At 35.9% G+C, this 20,849-nt stretch overlaps 1 protein-coding gene across 1 annotated transcript in view; it reads left to right on the plus strand.

The window, feature by feature from the left end:
- The window catches only part of ADGRV1 (adhesion G protein-coupled receptor V1), a 567,434-nt gene that overhangs the window by 138,031 nt on the left and 408,554 nt on the right, over window positions 1–20,849 (plus strand). Inside the window, exons 35-44 of the mRNA XM_067731218.1 lie at window positions 6,351–6,481; window positions 7,547–7,646; window positions 8,289–8,468; window positions 9,104–9,267; window positions 12,816–12,909; window positions 16,028–16,106; window positions 16,211–16,349; window positions 16,995–17,136; window positions 18,163–18,425; window positions 20,518–20,693. Of these exons, the coding sequence (XP_067587319.1) occupies window positions 6,351–6,481; window positions 7,547–7,646; window positions 8,289–8,468; window positions 9,104–9,267; window positions 12,816–12,909; window positions 16,028–16,106; window positions 16,211–16,349; window positions 16,995–17,136; window positions 18,163–18,425; window positions 20,518–20,693 (1,468 nt within the window). The remainder of the gene's footprint in view (window positions 1–6,350; window positions 6,482–7,546; window positions 7,647–8,288; window positions 8,469–9,103; window positions 9,268–12,815; window positions 12,910–16,027; window positions 16,107–16,210; window positions 16,350–16,994; window positions 17,137–18,162; window positions 18,426–20,517; window positions 20,694–20,849) is intronic.

The raw sequence follows: 20,849 nt of genomic DNA on the forward strand, positions 1-20,849 counted from the left end.
CAGCGTGTCTCGTACTACATGGGCAACAAGTGAGATTAGATTCCCAAATGGGCTAGAGGGAACAGTAGTAACTGCAGAGGAATTGTAAAGGAAAACTTGGCATGGAAAGCAAATAACTAAGGATAACAAAAGACAGGACTGTAGAAGCCTTGGGGGCAGTGCTCGTCAAAGTACGGTCCTCAAGCTGACATCTGCACACAAAGTGTTTGCTTTTTGTTTGTGACAAGATAAGTTTGAAAATGGAAAGAATCTTTTCTAGAGACTTTTATAACGATTTCATTTTGCTGTGATATCCAAAAGTGATATCTATGGGCTTACATTTTGTATGTGTGTTCTTTTTGCCATTTAACTTATCTAGTCATTTATTTTATTGTGTTTTACAAAAATGTCAGTTTATGATAGATCAAGGAAAACAAAACAAAACAAAAAACAGACAAAAACCCCTTGTCTGGGACTTCCCTGGTGGTCCAATGGTTAAGAATCCACCTGCCAATGCAGGGGACACAGGTTCGACCCCTGGTCTGGGAAGATCCACATGCTGCAGGGCAACTAAGCCCGTGCGCTCTAGAGCCCGTACACTGCAACTACTGAGCTCACGTGCTACAACTACAGAAGCCCATGTGCCTAGAGCCAGTGCTCCGCAACAAGAGAAGCCACCGCAATGACGTACACCGCAACAAAGAGTAGTCCCCGCTCACTGCAACTAGAGAAAGCCTGTGTGCAGCAACAAAGACCCAGTGCAGCCAAAAAAAAAAAAAAAAAAGTGCTCAAAGCAGAATAAAGGCAACCCAGAATTCTATACTAGTGAAAACATTTGTCAAGAATGAAAGTGAAATAAAGATATTTTCAGATAAAAGAAAACTAAAAAAAAGTATTAAAACAAAACCAAATCTCGTCCTTCACTGCATTAGGGGTGAGAAGCACTGCCTTAGGGGATATTCTGTTTGTTGGCTCTGTGAGCAAGGAAAGGAGAAAAATTGGTGAAACCAGATTAAAGCGTAGAGTATTTTGGACTTGCTTTGTTTTGTTGAAGAAATATAGAGAAGAAGGCAATGTAGAAGAAGAGAAGAAAAGTGTTAGTGGCATGGGGGTGGGAATAAATAAGTTCAGGGACCAGAAAGGATTAGATTTAAGGGAGGACACAGAGCTGGACTAGGTATGTGATTTTCAGCAATATGATGGGATTTTTTTTTTTTTTTTAAGAATACAAAAGTATTTGGATGTCCAGGATCACTTGAAGGGCATTTTAACCGTAAAGGATCTAGCGTCATTACATGCATCCTATGGAGGTCTGGGTGGTGACAGTGGTGGTGGGTTGGAGGCTCTGAAGAAACCCAGGCTCTTGTGCTGAGCACCAAGTCATCTTGGGGAAACTGCAGGGTCTTGGCACCTGTGTTCTCTTTCACTGGAACGAACTTAACACCTGAAAACCAGATTGTGGTCTCTTTAGTCTCCAACAGCTAAATATCTGCAGGGGATGCAAAGAGAAAAAATGATTAGTCATTAAAACACGTGGTCCAAACGTGTTATTGGTTTATCATATCAAAAGCATATCCTATCTGCTTCATCATATCAATCTATGAGCATGAGTTTGGTACAGGAAATAGAACAATGAATTGCTTTCATTAATCAGTACTCCCTAGAATTTTTACATTTTCTAAATAAAAATTGGTAGGAATTTCTATTTTTTTAAATTTACTTTTCTTTCCCTTTTCTCCTAAACCTTTTCCTAGAGTCTAAATTAATTTTCTTTTTTCAAAAACATTATGTCTAACCTCAAGAATTCAGTATTTTGTGCATGTATTCTTTGTATTACTGCAAAATTGCATAGAGAAATGTATATCAAGCAGATGTTTACAAAAATGAAAACTTCATGGTGTTTCTTCAAAGATAACTGCTAAAGAAATGGGGTAAAAAAATCATGCCATGTAGGCTTTTGACAGTGTTAACATTGCTTTTGACTTAGTGTTGGAGTTTCATTTATGTGATTAGATTTAAAATGTGGACAATGCTGAATTTCTGGCTCTAGAATACATTTTCATTTCATGGGGAGGAATTGCCTTAGTGTTTAACAGTGTTTTGAATTCTGTAGAATCCTATTTCTACATTTTTGTCCTAAAGCAATTGGACAGATGCCCAGTGGTAAATATTACTTTCTTTCAAATGTAATGGGCAGACTTTAGAAATATAGGACAATAGATTTTTACTGTGGTTGCAAAGTATGTATAAATATGCTCTTTATAAATCTGTGTTAAACGTTTCACTTCACACATCTCTGCAGCATCATAATCATTATGTCATGTTCAATGGATTTAAAATTTCTCCTTTTCTCAGAGACAGCATGTATTTTTTCTAGGTAAAGATTTGAACAAGAGATGTGATTCTTTAAAAATATATATCGAACTGCTGTATTAGAAACACTCAACTATTTTTCTTATTGACAGTTTGTGTTTCATATTATCCCTGTAATTGTTTTAAGTCATTTTCTATTAATTGTAGAGCACAATCAGTTTGGATGGTTCCTGTATACCACATATACATGAATCTATTAAAATATATTTCCTGTATTTTAGTTTTCCATTATTTTTGTACACATTGTAGTTGACGTTTATCTTTGTAAAAACAATCCTGATTTGTTTTAGGAAGAAATGCACGAAATACTCTGGGTTATTAAAATTAATTTTATATTCATATTATTTGTGTTAGGCTAGGTCTAGAACCCATATGATAGATCTTCCTCTTTTTTGGTCTTTTATGGCCACGCCACGTGGCATGTAGGATCTTAGTTCTCAGACCAGGGATCGAACCCATGCCCCCTGCAGTGGAAGTGTGAAGTCTTAACCACTGGACTGCCAGGGAAATCCTTTTTGTTTTTGGTCTTAGATCTTCTGCTTAAAGTTAAAATGTATCACCGATTTTTTGGTGGACTCTAGATTTCATATCAAGATGATCTTACAGGAATTAGACTCTTTAGTGGGGGAGGGCCCTCTCTAGGTCTTCATTCTGGGCAAAAACTAGAAGGCAGTGTGGTAAAATATTGGCTATCTGAAAATTTTACCTTCCTTCTTTAGGACCTATCTTCTGTCCTTCCCTCATATTTAGAAGACTGAGCACTTGTTTCTAATTTTTTCCTTTTCCTATGTTCTTTGACTTCTCCTCTAGGTAGAAGGTAGCTTTCTGGTAATTCTTCCTAGAAGGCTTTTTTTAAAAAAAAATAAATAAATACATTTATTTTTTTATTTATCTTTGGCTGTGTTGGGTCTTCGTTGCTGAGTGCAGGTTTTCTCTAGTTGCGGTGAGCGGGGGCTACTCTTTGTTATGGTGTGTGGGTTTCTCACTGCGGTGGCTTCTCTTGTTGCAGAGCACGGGCTCTAGGTGCGTGGGCTTCAGTAGTTGTGGCTCGCGGGCTCTAGAGCGCAGGCTCAGTAGTTGTGGCACACGGGCTTGGTTGCTCCATGGCATGTGGGATCTTCCTGGACTAGGGGTCGAACCCTTGTCCCCTGCATTGGCAGGCGGATTCTTAACCACTGCACCACCAGGGAAGTCCCTAGAAGGCATTTTAAATGGACCTGATTCTTGGCAGTCTGCCTTAAAGAGGCAGTTAATACCTCTATTTTGATTCTTAGGAAAATCTTCACACTATTTATGCTGTTGACGTGATTTTTAATAGGCTCATGAAATTATGTGTTTAAGGAATACTTGGTTTACCTTTTATTTGTGTGTGTGTTGTGCTTCAAATTGTGTTTCTTGTAATATTTTCTTGCAAGTTAAATTCTTGCATGGTAACATTAAATTTTCAAAAGTGATATTAAGTGGTATTAGACTGAGCATTTTAAAATTTATTTATTTATTTATTTATTTATTTATGGCTGTGTTGGGTCTTCGTTTCTGTGCGAGGGCTTTCTCTAGTTGGGGCAAGCAGGGGCCACTCTTTGTTGTTTTTTTTTTTTTGGCGGTACGCGGGCCTCTCACTGTTGTGGCCTCTCCCGTTGCGGAGCATAGGCTCCGGACGTGCAGGCTCAGCGGCCATGGTTCACGAGCCTAGTTGCTCCGCTGCATGTGGGATCTTCCCGGACTGGGGCACGAACCTGTGTCTCCTGCATCGGCAGGCGGACTCTCAACCACTGCGCCACCAGGGAAGCCCGGGGGGCCACTCTTCATCACGGTGTGGGGGCCTCTCACTATCGCAGTCTCTCTTGTTGTGGAGCGCAGGCTCCAGATGCGCAGGCTCAGTAGTTGTGACTCACGGGCCCAGTTGCTCTGCGGCATGTGGGATCCTCCCAGACCAGGGCTTGAACCCGTGTCCCCTGCATTGGTAGGCAGACTCTCAACCACTGCGCCACCAGGGAAGCCCTAGACTGAGCGTTTTTACATGTAATAAGTTTGTAGGAGGATTTTACTTTTTTCTCTCCTTAGCATTTCATTTTTAGTTTTGCCTTTAATGGTGTATTTATTCCCAAATCTCTATGTACCATCTTACAACCATAATTATTTTTATTATGATATTTACAGGTTCCCCTTCAATATGGATTTTCATTGACCTACATTTTTTTTTTTTGCCACTTGTATTCCCACTGCATTTTTAGCACTTGTTCAAACTTCTATAATTTTCATTTTGAAATATTACTGGGTTTTGTGATTTAAAAAAAAATTGAAAACCATGACTCTATACCTTTTTATTTGGGTCACCAGACAACACTGTAGGCGAAAGAGCTTAATAACTCCAAGGTTCTCTCTCTGCCATTCAGTAATAAACCCTTGAGAAATTCTGCCTGGTATACAATAGAGAGACTCCAGCGTTTCATTGTAGTGCCTGTGTTTTATTCATATGAGTTATATAAGTATAAAAATTTTAAATGGCATGGCAATTATGGCTGATTGTACCCATTCTTTCAGTTATATCCTATCTTCGGACACTCTTATTTCTAATAACATTTCCTTTATGTTTCAATATAAAAACATCCAAGTCATAGTCTGCTATTGTGATAGCAATTAAAATTTTTTTTTTGTACTGAAATATTTTAAAATGTATACATTAAACATTGAACTGTTTTAGGAAATTTTATTTAGAAGTCTGTTTTTGCTTTCTTATATTTTCTGCTGTCCCAAAATAATTTATGTAATAAATGTATTAAAGTTATGTATGCTTAAATTTAGTATGAAAATTTTATTTTGTTTTTTAGTAATTGAAATAAGATAATCTCTAAATTAATGAATTTATGATATTTTAAGAAACCTTTCTATTAGAAATAATTATTTAATTTTATTATTTAAAACATTTAAAAAACTGTGGTAGTTAAAACGTATTTGGAAAGGGTGTTTATATTTTACTGTGTTATTGCTACTCTCCTCATTTAAAAGTGTCAGAAGTGTGTATTTATTTGGATAACTAAGTAAAAGTGATATTTTTAATGAACATGCATGGATTTCAACTATACGTCTATGCTATAAGGATGTGTTCTTTAAAGCCTTTTAAACATGAATTCATTTATCTTTTAACAATTATTAGTTTTTAGTAATATAGTTCATTAATGTACCTCCACTTCTGTTCATCATCATAAAATTTTTGAATTCAGCATATTTTCAGCAAGACACATGGCCATCACCAGTACTCCCTAGGAGCTTACTTTTCAATTCCAGCAATTTAGAAGAAATGACTTTTATGATTTTCTTCAATTTTACAAAATATTACATGAGGATAAAAGCCAGGAATGGAAAGTATCTAAAATGCCTCATTTATCCAGGAAGGATAGCTGTAACTTTGGTGAAGTTACAGAGGTTGATATACAGATTTGACACCTTTCCTTTGTATTTCTTTCTATAAAACAAAATCATTGATGGTATATGTAAGTTACAATTTCAAGAAATGTGATTTTCAGGTATTTGCAAGCATTTTTATGCATGCATTATGTAAAATCACATTGCATACCAGTGTAAGGAATTTTTGTCCTTTTGGGAAGTGAAGGAAGAATTTACTTGTGTTATTACTAGTTTTGACCACGAGGACTTAATTATTTTCTTTAATTTACAGAACATTTATGTTCTGGTGCATGTTTTGGAGTGAATAAAAGTTTGTGTTTTCCATTTTAGCATGTGCTTTTGTAACTTTTACATGTTAAACTTCCTGAAGTTCTACTAAATGGAAGTATTTAGAAGTGGAATAAACAATAATGTGTTGATAAACAATAAGCATGTATAAAGCTTCTAGAAAATTGCAAACAGAACAGCTTTGTAATATTCTTAGAAAAGGTACTGTAGTAGTTGCATGTTTGGGATTTGGGTTTTGTTGACTTCAAATGTTAAGCTCATTTTACACTAAACATTCATCAATCTGTACATTTCACCTGCAGGAGAAATTTTACAATTCCATGTGATGAGAACACCCCCTGGTCGAGGAAATGTTACTGTTAACTGGAAAATTATTGGGCAAAACCTAGAACTCAATTTTGCTAACTTTACCGGACAACTCTTCTTTCCTGAGGTAATACCACCAAGAAAAGCTTTACTGCAATATCTGGAGGTAACTGTGTTTTGTGAGGAAAATGGGAAAACTCTGATTATGTAATACAAAGATTAATAGAGATCCATGAGGGAGCTGCTTCCTTAGAAACCTAAAGGAAGAACATTACTCAAAGAATTTCTAAGACTTAAGGAGGGGGTTTGTTTTTCCATATGTACTAGGTAGATCTCCTTTAAGGAAACAGAAAAAGTTGACTTTGTATTTGAGACAAGCCCTCTTGTTGCTTTCTTGCCCTCCCACTGTTGGTGTCAACTGTGTCATTAAGAAGATGATTACTGCTTGTCCCTCTTCTCTTACCCCTCACTGTCTTGGAACTTTCAATGCACTTGGAACTTAAATGTTTCACTGCTATGAAACAGCAAATATAGCCTGAGAAACAAATGTCTTTTTATCTTCTGTTCACACAGTATTTTTGAGGTTACATTTAAAAGCTCTTGCTGACAGTTTGAAAGAAGATGATTGGTGGAAAATAACTATAAGAAAGCAGTTCTTGGGTAGAAAGTTAGCACTACTTTATTGTTTCTCTTCGTCTTCTCTTCTCCACGCTCACTTGATATGAATTCCTGTTTGGTAAATTGTTTCATTGTTTTTCTCTTCATTTTCACTCCCTCAATATTAAGCCTAACTCCTATAACCTTCTGCCTTGAGGACTACATTTGACTTCTAATAACTGGTTTCCCTACAACACTGGTCTTCTTTTCCATACTCCAGTTTTTCCCATTAACCACATAGAAATCTCTCCAACTTATTGCTTTGTCTGGAATTTTCAATAGGGCTACATTGCTCACTAGATAAGATCTATATTCATGAGCTCAGCACTCAAAATCTTCCACAGTTGTTCCCTATCTACTTTTAGCCTGTTTTCTTATGAGTCAGTGGTTTTTTATTTAATTTATTTTTTAAGCCACAGAACACTTTGTTTAAGTGAAAATATAGTTGGATGCACAATTTATAAGGCCAGTAAAAGCAGGAGTTAGTTTGTGCTCAGTGACAGTAGAGGGATGAATTTCTTTCTGTTTGACATAGGGGTCATTGAATAAAACAATATCTGTGCATCTGTTGGATGACAATATTCCTGAGGAGAAAGAAGTATACCAGGTCATTCTGTATGATGTCAGGACACAAGGTAATGCAGAATTTAATTAAATTATTTTTCCGGTGTATTATTCTTTTCAGAAAAAAATAATAGTTGCTGTCTCTATATTTAACAGTTAGATGCATAGCGATTTTAAAAATGTTATTTAAATATCGTCTGCCCCATAACATTTAGATCCAAAAGAATCAGCTCAGAATGAAAATACTTATCTTTATGGATTCAAGTTAAAACCTCTAAAAATTTTGCTGAATATTTCCTATGGAGTAAAATATATTTCCAAAGGTAGAATTTAATGAAATTAATTTTATGCTAAGCTGACCAATTTGGATTCTGGATCAGTTTTATGGATAAATTAGATTTACTAATTTGAGCAAGTTATCTGGGTATTTTCCTCAGTTTCTAATCAATTTCTGTAATTCAGATGACCAGTATAGCACATAATGACAATAATAGGTCAAGCCAAAAAAAAAAAAAAAAAAAATTTGCTATCTAAGAAGAAAAAAAAACTAAAAGGTAACTTCTGTTTTTCACACTGAAGATTTCTGTTAGAGGAGTGAAAGTAACCACTTTCTGGTTACTTTAATATGTTTCAAAAAGTGGGGTTATATTTTAAGTATTTAGAAGTTAAGGTCAAGTCACTGTTAGATTTCTTGTGGTCCCTGACTTTCTTAGGAGTTCCACCAGCAGGAACTGCTCTGCTTGATGCTCAAGGATATGCAGCTGTTCTGACCGTAGAAGCCAGTGATGAACCACATGGAGTGTTAAGTTTTGCTCTTTCATCAAGATTTGTTTTGCTACAGGAGGCTAACATGACAATTCAGCTTTTCATCAACAGAGAATTTGGATCTCTAGGTTTGTGTTACTCTAGAATGAATGGAGTTTCCAGGCAGGTGCTTTTTTAATATTCTACTAGGGTGGATGAAAGCCATTGCTAGAATAAATCAGGGACAGGAAAACAATTAATATTTCTTAATTCAGGACAGGATTTTATAGCTTCTTTATTTTTGAAAGATTAAACGAATTTATCTAGTGTCACAGAATGCTGTGCAACAAACAATCATAAACTCTCAGCAGCATATGGTAATGGGCCAGCTGTGGGTCCACTGAGTCTGGGCTTGGCTAGGGTGGCTGTATTCCACGTGTCTCTCATTCTTCTCCTGGAACCAGTAGAGGCATAAGAAGGCAAGCAAAAACACGCCAGACCCCATGAGGTCTAGGCTCAGAACTAGCGCACCATCACTTTTACCTTGTAGCCCAAATAAGTCACACAGTCAAACTCAAAGTAGAGGTAGGCAGGGATGCCTTGCCCACAGTGCAACATCACTGAGCCATTACATGGTAAAGGCCAAGAACAGAGGAAGGGGTGAAGAATTGGGGCCAATAATACAGCTACTGACGTGCTTTTAGGAAAGTCAACAAGTTCATAATGAGATACTATTTTTTAATTTTAAATAATTTAAAAATCCCTTCCCATCCAATTCAATTAGGAGCCATTAATGTCACATATACCACAGTTCCTGGAATGTTGAGTCTAAAGAACCAAACAGAAGGAAACCTAGCTGAGCCAAATGTTGACTTTGTCCCAGTAATTGGCTTTCTGATTTTAGAAGAAGGGGCAACAGCAGCAGCCATCAACATTACTATACTTGAGGTAAAACGCTTATTTTGCTATTACTGTATTAAACGCGAATAAACAGATAAAAAGTAGAAGTTGATTAAATGTTCTGGTGTCTTTAAATCAACTTATTTCTTTTTGTGACTTTTTTTTTTTTTTAAATTACACAGGGGATTCTTTTCTTGTCTAGATAGGCTGGTCTGTTGTTGTGTATTTTATCACAGAAACAACTTGTGATAAAGAAAATTTCCTTAGGGCAGTCCCGTTTAAGATGTCATTGGCCTAAGAGATTCCAAAGGAGCATTTTGATTACTCCAAAGGATTCATTGGACCAGCAAAGCCATGTAGCTCAGCGACTTAGTTGTTAGGACCGGTTAAATTAGAGATAGTGAGAAACTCACTAGAGGCTGATGGTATAAAATGTGATTATGGTCAAACTTAAAGTAGTCATTTCTGACTGAAATTGTGTTTTAAATGATTTTTCATGTTGGGAAATCTTGTGTTGTTTTGGGACTTAGTGTTTCAACTACTTAAATTCATTTCCAAGAAGTTTATGAAAATAGTACATATGGAGAGGGTAGGACATGGTGTGTGGGGTGGAGGGGTAGGGGAAGGGAGAAAGAGAATGAATATTGCCTTAGAAAAATAATTTTCAGTTACTATGTATTTTGGGGTTCTATTTTTTCAAGTTTTAATTTTCTCAGAGGCCTTTTACTTTTACAAAATTATAAGTACTGTAAACCATCTACCATCTGAAATCAGTAATTCTTATTTTGTTGATTACTGTGGCACTGTGACCTAATATGGTAGTATGAGAACTCTAAAGCCGTAAGATGAAGGGTAATGTTATTTCAGTACGTGACATACAACACAAGATTCCATAAAACTTTAAGGTAAGTCTTCTTCCAAATATATAATCTATTAATGTAATTGAATACAAATAAATGGATTATTCCTTAGATACGTTAGTTTTTTTTTGTTGTTGTTGTTGTTTTTTGTGGTACGCGGGCCTCTCACTGTTGTGGCCTCTCCCGCTGTGGAGCACAGGCTCTGGACGCGCAGGCTCAGCAGCTATGGCTCATGGGCCCAGCTGCTCCGCGGCATGTGGGATCTTCCCGGACCGGGGCACGAACCCGTGTCCCCTGCATCGGCAGGCGGACTCTCAACCACTGCGCCACCAGGGAAGCCCGATACGTTAGTTTTTAAAGCAGAAAATATATAGCCACCTTCAGAGGTCTGGTTTACAGTCTTGTTTTATGAACACACGGTTTCAAAGTTTCCTTTTTTCTCCCCAGGTTTTTGCAGTCGTTTCTGTTCTCAGAGTAGCACAAGATTAAGAGACTGTAAGCCTGTATTTACAGAAATAAGCCAGCCTGGGGCATGATAGGGGAGAGTTGTTGCATGGAGGTGGGGAACAGTGCGGGTAGGTTGGGGACAGTCCCTTTTACATCGCTGATTCTGTAACTCACATTTGTCCCTGTTTTACAGAAGATAGAAACTGTGACCTTCATTTTCTTATTTTTTCACATGCCAACACATCTCCATTAAATACAATGAAGAGAGAGGTGTATGTACTAATATTATATATTCATATATATACATTGGGTTTCTATGTCACAATATTGTTGGCTGTCTGGTTACTACTGATGTGGGTTTTGCTCGTCCTCATGTTTTGAGCAGCTGCCTTATTAGTGATTAATAGTAATATTGTATTAAAATTAACCATCACAAATATCTGTCACTTTGTAGGGACTCTCTCTAGGCCAGGTACTCCATACACATTATTTTTAATCATTATTAAAATCCCCAAAGTAGCAGTTACTTCCCTCATTATAAAGATGCCGGAATTGAGGCCTTAAAATTTAAGTAACTCACCTAAAATTACAGAAATTTGGTACCAGTTCTCTTTGACTGCAAAGCCTATATTTTTCCCATAGTATTATTCTATTCCTCATTCTAATCATTAGAATCATTTTTTTAAGGTAATTAAAAAGGTAATTAAGGTAATTAAAAATATTTAGCTCTTATTATATTTAAGGTATACTAAGTTTGTGTATTTATATAATTGGTTTACATATTATATTAGTCCAGGTAAAAAATGATATAATATTAGCAGTTTCATGTGGTTCAACCTAATAACCTATACAACCAGGTGTAAGTTTAATAATTTTATGTTTCTTTAAAAATTTCAGCTTTACTGAAGTATAATTAACCAGCACTGTATGGTAAACTTATGTAGAATCTAAAAAATATATAAAATTATAAGATATTTGAAGTGTATATTCTGTTGATTTGATATATGTTTACATTGTGAAAGAATTCTCCACATCTAGTTAATTAACACATCCATCACCTCATGTATTTATCTTTTTTTGCGTGTGAGAACATTTAAGTTCTGTTGTCCCAGCAAATTTAAATTGTACAGTACAGTGTTGTCAACTATAGTCACCATGTTTTACCTTAGATCCTCAGGCCTTACTCATCTTACAGCTGAGTTTGTACTCTTTTACCAATCCCTCCCTATTCCCCCTGCAACCCCAGCCCAGCCACTGGCAACCAGTTTTCTGCGCTCTGTTTTTACGCGTATGACTTTATTTTAGATTCCACACCATGCAGTATGTCTTCCTCTGTCTGGCTTATTTTGCTTAGCATGATGCCCTCAGGGTCCATCCGTGTTGTTAAAAATGGAAAGATTTCCTTCTTTCTTGTGGCTGAATAATATTCCATTTTATATATATACCACATCTTATCCATTCATCTGTTGATGGACACTTGGGTTGTTTCCATAACTTTGCTGCCGTGAATAATGCTGCAGTGAACATGGGAGTGCAGATACCGCTTCACTATTGTGTTTTCATTCCCTTTGGATAAATACCCAGGTGTGGGATTGCTGGTAGTTCTATTTTTAAGTTTCTGAGGAACCTTCATATTGTTTTGCACAGTGGCTGCACCAATTTACATTCCCACCAACAGTGTGAAGGGTTCTTCTTTTTCCACATTCTCACCAACACTTACCTCTTGTCTTTTTGATAATAGCCATTCTAATAAATGTAAGGCGAGGTCTCATTGTGGTTTTGACTTGCATTTCTATGAGGATTAGTGATGTTGAGCACCTTTTAATGTACAGGTCGGCCGTTTGTATTTCCTCCTTGGAAAAATTTCTATTCTGTCCCTCTTCATTTTAAATCAGATTATTTGTTGTTTTGCTATTGAGTTGTATGACTTTTTTAGATAAATTTTGGATATGTATGATTTGCAAATATTTTCTCCCATTCCGTAGGTCGCCTTTTCTTTTGTTGATGTTTTCTTTTGCTGTGCAGAAGCTTTTCAGTTTGATATAGTCCCACTTGTTTATTTTTGCTTTTATTGCTTTTGCTTTTAGTGTTAAATCCAAAAAATCATTGCCAAGACATGTTTATTTTTTCTGATTTAAATCTTTTCTACTCTATGTTTGCATTTTATCTTTTCTGTATACTATTTAAATATATATATTTATATTTAAAAGATAATTTTTCAAAACAGCTTGTAAGATAATTAATTTGAGAGCATAATTATAGATAATATAATGGGTGTAATTTTTGCAGGACGATGTACCAGAACTAGAAGAATATTTCCTTGTGAATTTAACTTATGTGGAACTTATCATGGCTCCTTTAACTTCATTTCCTCCTAGACTAGGTATGATGGGCTTTTTTGTTTGTTTCTGTTTACTCACTGCAAACGAAGTAAAGTTTCTTCATTTTTTTAATCAGAAGTGATCATTGTGAAGTTTGCTAATGTCAGCTATATGTGTAAATATGTGAGCTTTTAGATTTATTTAAATTTAAAGACCATCGTATATTGTAGCTTTGTACATTGGACAGCATAAAGAAATTTAAAAATTGTGTGATGCTTTTTAAACATTACAGTTATTTTATAACCAAATTTGTAATCTTCAAAATAGAATTAGTTCTTATGAAGGCATTTTCCTTTTAATATTTAATTTGCTATTTTCATTAGATCTCCAAACTCTCAGATGTTTTTATTTTCTCTTAGATTGAGTAGGGTGTTTGTTTGCTGTGTTCTCTGCTTCTTTTTTGACTTTTTATCTCTTTCTTTTCATGCTTTAGAAAAGACTCAGTTAATTCATTACAGACTGAAAGGTAAAACTTGAACCTTAGTACAACTTTATGTAGATTACTTTAAAAAGATATATTCCTATTATTAAAACACAAACTCTTGCTTACAATTTGGACATTTGATATTGGAAATTTTGTCTGCAAGTTTTAGGTGTGACGGCCTAGTGGGGGTTGGTGGTGAGTTGCCCTGAAATAGCCTGCTCCCCATCCCCTGGTTAGAACAGCGGTCCCCAACCTTTTTGGCGACAGATACCGGTTTTGTGGAAGATAATTTTTCCAAGGACCAGGGCGGGGGTGGGGATGGTTTTGGGATGATTCAAGCATATTACGTTTATTGTGCACTTTATTTCTATTATTATTACATTGTAATATATAATGAAATAATTATAGAACTCACCATAATGCAGAATCAGTGGAAGCCCTGAGCTTGTTTCACTTGCCACTCACTGATACGGTTTTTTTTTTTTTTTACATCTTTATTGGAGTATAATTGCTTTATAATGGTGTGCTGGTTTCTGCTTTATAACACAGTGAATCAGCTATACATATACATACATCCCCATATCTCCTCCGTCTTGCATCTCCCTCCCACCCTGCCTATCCCACCGTTCTAGGTGGTCACAAAGCACCGAGCTGATCTCCCTGTGCTATGTGGCTGCTTCCCACTAGCTATCTATTTTACATTTGGTAGTATATATAAGTCCATGCCACTCTCTCATTTCGTCCCAGCTTACCCTTCCCCCTTCCCGTGTCCTCAGGTCCATTCTCTACATCTGCGTCTTTATTCCTGTCCTGCCGCTAGGTTCTTCAGAACCACTTTTTTTTTTTTTTTTTTTTTTAAGATTCCATATATATGTTAGCATACGGTATTTGTTTTTTTCTTTCTGACTTACTTCACTCTGTATGACAGTCTCTAGGCCCATCCACCTCACTAAAAATAACTCAATTTTGTTTCTTTTTAAGGCTGAGTAATATTCCATTGTATATGTGCCACATCTTCTTTAACTGATAGGGTTTTGATATTAGTCTGCAAGCAATTGATTTATTATGATCTCTGTGTAGTCAAACCTCTCTGCTAATGATAATCTGTATTTGCAGCCACTCCCCAGTGCTAGCATCACTGCCTCAGCTCCGCCTCGGATCATCAGGCATTAGATTCTCACAAGGAGCGCACAACCTATATCCCTCGCATGCGCAGTTTATAGTAGGGCTTGCGCTCCTATGAGAATCTAATGCCGCTGCTGATCTGACAGGAGGTGGAGCTCAGGCGGTAATGCGAGCGATGGTGAGCGGCTGTAAATACAGATGAAGCTTCACTCGCTTACCTGCCTGCCGCTCACCTCCTGCTATGTGGCCTGGTTCCTGACAGGCCACGGACTGCTACTAGTCTGTGGCCTGGGGGTTGGGGACCCCTGGGTTAGAAGGTGCTCTGGGCAGAGGGAAAATTAGTCTGAGTTAAAGGGGGAGAAGCATGGCCCAGAGCAGGAGCCTGAGGAATGGGAGTTCCTCACTCACTTCTGAGGCTCAGTATGACAACTTTGAAAATAGCAAAAGGGAATAATCAGTTTTTAACATATTATTATATTATTACTTGGAAAGTTTCCATTTTTATGCAAAAGAAATATATGATTCCAACAACTAGTCTGTTTACATCAAGCAATTATTACAAGTTAATTATTGTTCACACTAAGAAAACTGACAGAGTACATCATATTTCCTTACACTCAGAGGTAATTTGAATAGTTTAACTTTTGATAAGTGCTTTCTAATGCTCCTGTTTCAAGTGCTTTGTATATTAGTACCATTATTCCTTATGTTTGCCCATTTTATAGATGGGGGAGCTGAGCTAAGTGCCATGCCGAGGTCAAACAGCTAGGAACTGGTGGGGCTGGGCTTGTGCTCTGTAGCTTCTAGCTTGATGGGCACAAATCCTGATTTTATATTCTTTCTTCAACGTTGTTGATCCCTTCACTCAGAGAGAATTCCACTTTCCTTACCCATGCTTCACCCAGACAGCTGTCATACGTATCCGAGAGTAAGGTGGACCTTCTGAAATTTAAAAGATAAAGGATGAACATACTAAAGAACAGAACAAAACAGTAACAGGGTTAGTTACTATTTCAGGACTGAATAATGGATATTGGTAACATACTGAGCTTGGTGGACAGAATACAGAATAAAAAGGGATAAGAGAAATTTACTTTAAGCTTAGTCTTTATTCCACCTAACCTTCCCCCATCTTTCCTACCTTCTCAACTTCTGTTTGTATCCCTGTATCTCTGTCTCTTTTTCACACCTGTATTTTTCTCTGCAGCACATCCTGCCTTTCTCTTCCCATTTTTTTCCCTCCTCTTTCTACTCTTTGCAACTATCCCCATTTTCCTTTCCTCTTGAAATGGATTAAAATAATAGAAATTAACCGTAACTTCAGTTGCTTATTTTATACTGTTCTCAGTTGATTAGATTTCTGTAAGTCAGTGGTTCTTGTTAGCAGAAGTTTCCTCATTCACATGTTATTAAGTATTTATGTCTTATTTTCTTAAACATCTTTTGAGTAATGTTGGCAATACCTCTATGTTAGGAATTATATAATACCAAAGGTCTTTAAATTCTATATCAACGAATTCTCTTTTTAACTACTTACATTTATTTAAAGGTATGTTTCTGTGCTTTTTCAGATTCAGAGGGCTTGACTGCACAAATTATTATTGATGCCAATGACGGTGCTCGAGGCATGATTGAGTGGCAACAGAGCAGGTAAACCGAAGCCTGCGTAAGAGCCCTTTTCTGAGTTTCAGATTCTCTACTATCTACTGAATAAAAGCTTATAAGGAAAAATGAATGTATTCTTTTTATTATAGATTTGAAGTAAACGAAACCCAAAGAAGTTTAACATTGGTAGCCCAGAGGAGCAAAGGGACTCTTGGCCACGTTTCCTTGTTTGTATATGCCCAGAATTTGGAAGCACAGCTGGGGCTGGATTACGTCTTTACCGCAATGGTGAACTCATTGAGAATTATAGTGATTTAGGCCCTGTAAATAAGTTAATCTTGAAATAATAAACTACTGTATATTCCATAGTAAATTAGGGCAGAAGATTTCCACATGGTGGAATAGCTCTCTTCACTATTTTGGTAAATTCTATAAATTAAACTTTCAGTACTGTTTTAAAGATTCTTCTGTATTTTACTTCATTCATTATTTTATTGTAATATTTGATACCCACTTCTTATTAATTTGCTACCTTATTGTAGTATTTGATACTGGAGAACACACATTATTGTGTTACACAATTTATATCATTAGATGACCTTTCCAGAGTGTTCCTTAACGCTTCTTGAAAATGTTAACTCTTCCATTTCTTTGTTTTACTTTACCGAAACACCTTTAGTGTTTGAAAATGTTTATCTTGTCTCTTCGTGCCTTTTACTGCTTAGTCAAATGTTTCCTTTCTTCCTCCACAACTTCTACTTTTTAAACTTAATATTGTCAGTTTAAATAAAAAGAGGTCATGAAAAAGTAAGGGAAAAATACTGTAAATAGGTTAGTTCACATTCAAAAGTATATTGTATTTATTTCCAAACATTTAAAAAAAACTCAGAGTGTATTTAAATATAATACTGCTACTTTTACTTTTTTGACCAGATTCTTCATTTTGCTAATGGAGAAAGGTATAAACATGTTGACATCATGATTCTTGATGATGACATTCCGGAAGGAGATGAAGCATTTCAGCTGATTTTAACAAATCCTTCTCCTGGACTGGAGCTGGGGGAAAATATAATAGGTAATTAATGATTTCTTATACACAGCTCCTTTTCACCCCTTCACTCCTGAGTGAGCCACAGGCTATGGGTGATGCACTGACACCATCCGCCGCAGTCACACATTAGCATTTTACAATTTTTTTCATGTAGGTCTTATTTTTTACTTTGATTGCTAGGTATTGTTGCTATTATGAACGAGGTCTGTTTTTATTATATTTTTAAATGGTTATACCTGATATATAGAGGTATTACAATAATCTTTTTGAATGCATGCTCCAAAGCAGACTTCCTAGCTTTGAGTGCCAGTACTGCCACATCCTAACTTGTGAATTTCCACAGATTGCCTGTCTGTGCTTCAATCATCAGTTCTTAAAATGAGAATGATAATATAATCAACCCCATAGGGTTATTGTGAGAATTAAATGAGTTAATAATATAGGTTAAGCAACTTGTAAGATCTCAGTAGTATTAGTTGTTGTTTCGGCTATTATTATTAACATTATTAGTAGTGGTGGTAGAAAGTAGAAAGCTCTTGATTTCTGAAGGTTACTCACCTTATATTTTAAACTCTTATAATAGTTCTAATAATTTTTTTCTCTTGCCTTTTCTAAGAAGACAATCATGATGTCTAGAAAATAGTGACAGTCTTGGCAATTCCTTTCCATTGCTTTTATACCTGTTACCGGCCTGTTAGCTCCAGGACGATGCTGAATAGCAGTAGCAGTGATGACAGGCATCATTGTCTTGTTCTGTTTTTAGTGGCAACCCTTCTAATGTTTCAACATTAAGTTTAATACTTTCTATTGGCTTCTGAGACATATCACTTCATCAGGTTGAGGAAGCTGTCTTTTATTTCAAGATTACTAAGTGTTTTTATTTATATCATGAGTGAATGTAGAATTTCATTAGATGCCTTTTAAAATTTCTCTGTTTTTAAGATGATCTAGAAAAGAGTTGGCCTGGTTTACAATGAAACATGCACATGCTTCTCACTACTTACAACCCATTCTATTTTCATTTATTGTTTTAATATTTTTATTTGACAGCCTTAATCACTGTCCTTGCTAATGATGATGGCCCTGGAATTCTAGCATTTAACAACAGTGAGCACTTTTTCCTACGAGAACCGACAGCTCTCTACATCCAGGAGAGTGTGGCAGTGTTGTACATTGTTCGGGAACCTGGACAGGGACTGTTCGGAACTGTGACAGTTCAGTTCATTGTGACAGAAGTGAATTCTTCAATGGAGTCGAAAGATCTGACTCCTTCCAAAGGCTATATTGTTTTAGAAGAAGGTGTTCGTTTCAAGGTACAGGATGAACCTTTACTAAGAATGAATGATTAATAGTTACAAAATAATTTTCTCTTGGAGGAACACCCTAGATCCTAGAAAGAAAAAAAAAAAATCCAGGGGCTTCCCTGGTGGCGCAGTGGTTGAGAGTCCGCCTGCCAATGCAGGGGACACAGGTTCGTGACCCGGTCCAGGAGGATCCCATATGCTGCGGAGCGGCTGGGCCCGTGAGCCATGGCCGCTGAGCCTTTGCGTCCAGAGCCTGTGCTCCACAACGGGAGAGGCCACAACAGTGAGAGACCTGAGTACCGGGAAAAAAAAAAAAAATCCAGCTTAGGTGATAGGTAAAGGCGTGATTAGATTACCACGTGAAAGTGCTCTAGTGCTGTATTGTCTACATAGAGTGCAACCGGAGAAATTTGTTCCATTAATAGAGTAGTGGAATGTGCAAATAATAAAGAAAATATGCATATTGCTGTTTTAAATGTTAAGTATATTTAAATGGCATACTTCACTTTATATTGTCTATAAATCATAAACTAAAAGAAACTCCAAGCAATTCATTGCAGTCATTAAGCCATAGCCAGTCATTCTTTTGCCACATTTTCATTAAACAAAATACAACTGCTTCCTTCAGACTGCTTATTTGAGGAGCAAATATCCTATGTAAACAGGAATAGCTTATTGGGGGAAAAATACTGGATTTGGGATTAATCATAAATGTGAACTATACTTGTAGAAGTTTACCTTCTGAAACTTCAATTTCTGTATATTAGTAATTTTTTGTTCCTACTACTAAATTTTATTTTTAAGACACAGTTTAAGTTTAAAATAACTAATTGTATTAGCTTAAGATATTTTTTAAGCCAGCTATATGAAGTATAATTCTAAAATAATATACTTTAAACTATTTCATCTAAAAACAGTCCACCTAATTATTAATTTTATTTATGATCAGTTTGTATAAACTTCAATACATTTTTGAATTCGTATTCATTTGCATGTCTACTTTTTTCATGTTTCTGGAAATTTAAAACCTTTAATTGATTTATTCAAGGATGCTTACATCTTGATATAAAGAATTCAAATTTGAAGTATTTTATGAATTTGCTATTTTTTTACATTCACATGCCTTTTTAAAAAAGTTTTACATTTTATTTCATTTAATTTTTTGTATATTTTAAATTTATTATATTTCTATTGTGTTTTATTCTTAAAAGACTTCTTTTCAAAGTGTGTTTAAAGACCTTTCAGTTCATTAGGCAAATTAAATTTTAGAGCAAATTGGATTAAATCGATTTTTCTCTCACCCACATAATTATCTTTTTCTCCACATGTTTTTATTCTGAGGTATAAACAGTAAAATATAAAAATCTTAAGTGTATGGCTCAGTGACTTTAAAAATATGTATACACCAGTGTAACAACCACTTGGATTAGTATATTAAACATTAAACAAACCATCACACAGAAGTTTCCTTCTTGTCTCTTACCCTCCCCAGAGGAAAGTGCTTTCTGGTTTCTGTCACTGAAGACTCATTTGCTAATTCTTGAACTTCTTATAAATAGAACCATACAGTATGTATTCTTTTTATGTCTGACTTCTTTTGGTCAACATCATTTTTGGTTGCACACATGAGTAGTTGGTTCTTTTTTTATTTCTCAGTAGCATTTCATTGAATAGACCACTGTTTGTTTATCCATTCTTCTGTTGATAAACATGTGGGTTGTTTCTGATTTGTGCCTGCTGTGGCTATAACTGCTTTTTAAGAGTGAATTCTAGGCTAGAAAGAGACAATGTTACATAGCCAGGGCAGGATAAAGAAGTAGCAAAAATGAAGATCTAAATTTAATTTTTTAATCTCAGTGATGTTTTCAAATGCCATAGATTTTATTTTTAGACATTTCAGTTAGACTGTGTCACAGTGTTGATAATCTTGAAAGTTGTAACTTGAAACAGTTGTAACTATTACTTTATGAGGATCAGTATTAAAGTAAAAAAGAGGTACTGTTTTCCAAAAATACTATTTTGTTGTCATAAATGTTTAGCAAATTACTCTGTATGTGTGTTGCTGAATTCTAGTAACTTTATCTTTTGATTGTGTTTTCAGGCCCTACACATATCAGCCATATTGGACACGGAACCAGAGATGGATGAGCATTTTGTCTGTACCTTGTTTAATCCGACTGGAGGTGCTAGACTAGGGGCCCGTGTTCAAACCCTGATAACAGTTTTGCAAAACCAGGCCCCTTTGGGGCTATTCAGTATCTCTGCAGTTGCAAATAGGTATAATTTATTCGTAAGGAAATTGTCACTTCTGAAGCTAAGTAGGAAGTAACTTTTGACGTAAAGAAAATGCAGAAGAAAACTGATCTCTGACTCTCGTAATGGGGACTTTTAAAATGAGCTCTAGCAGATAGATCGAGAGAGGCCATATGCCCT

The sequence above is a fragment of the Pseudorca crassidens genome, chromosome 3 (assembly GCF_039906515.1).
Source record: "Pseudorca crassidens isolate mPseCra1 chromosome 3, mPseCra1.hap1, whole genome shotgun sequence".
NCBI lineage: Eukaryota > Metazoa > Chordata > Mammalia > Artiodactyla > Delphinidae > Pseudorca > Pseudorca crassidens.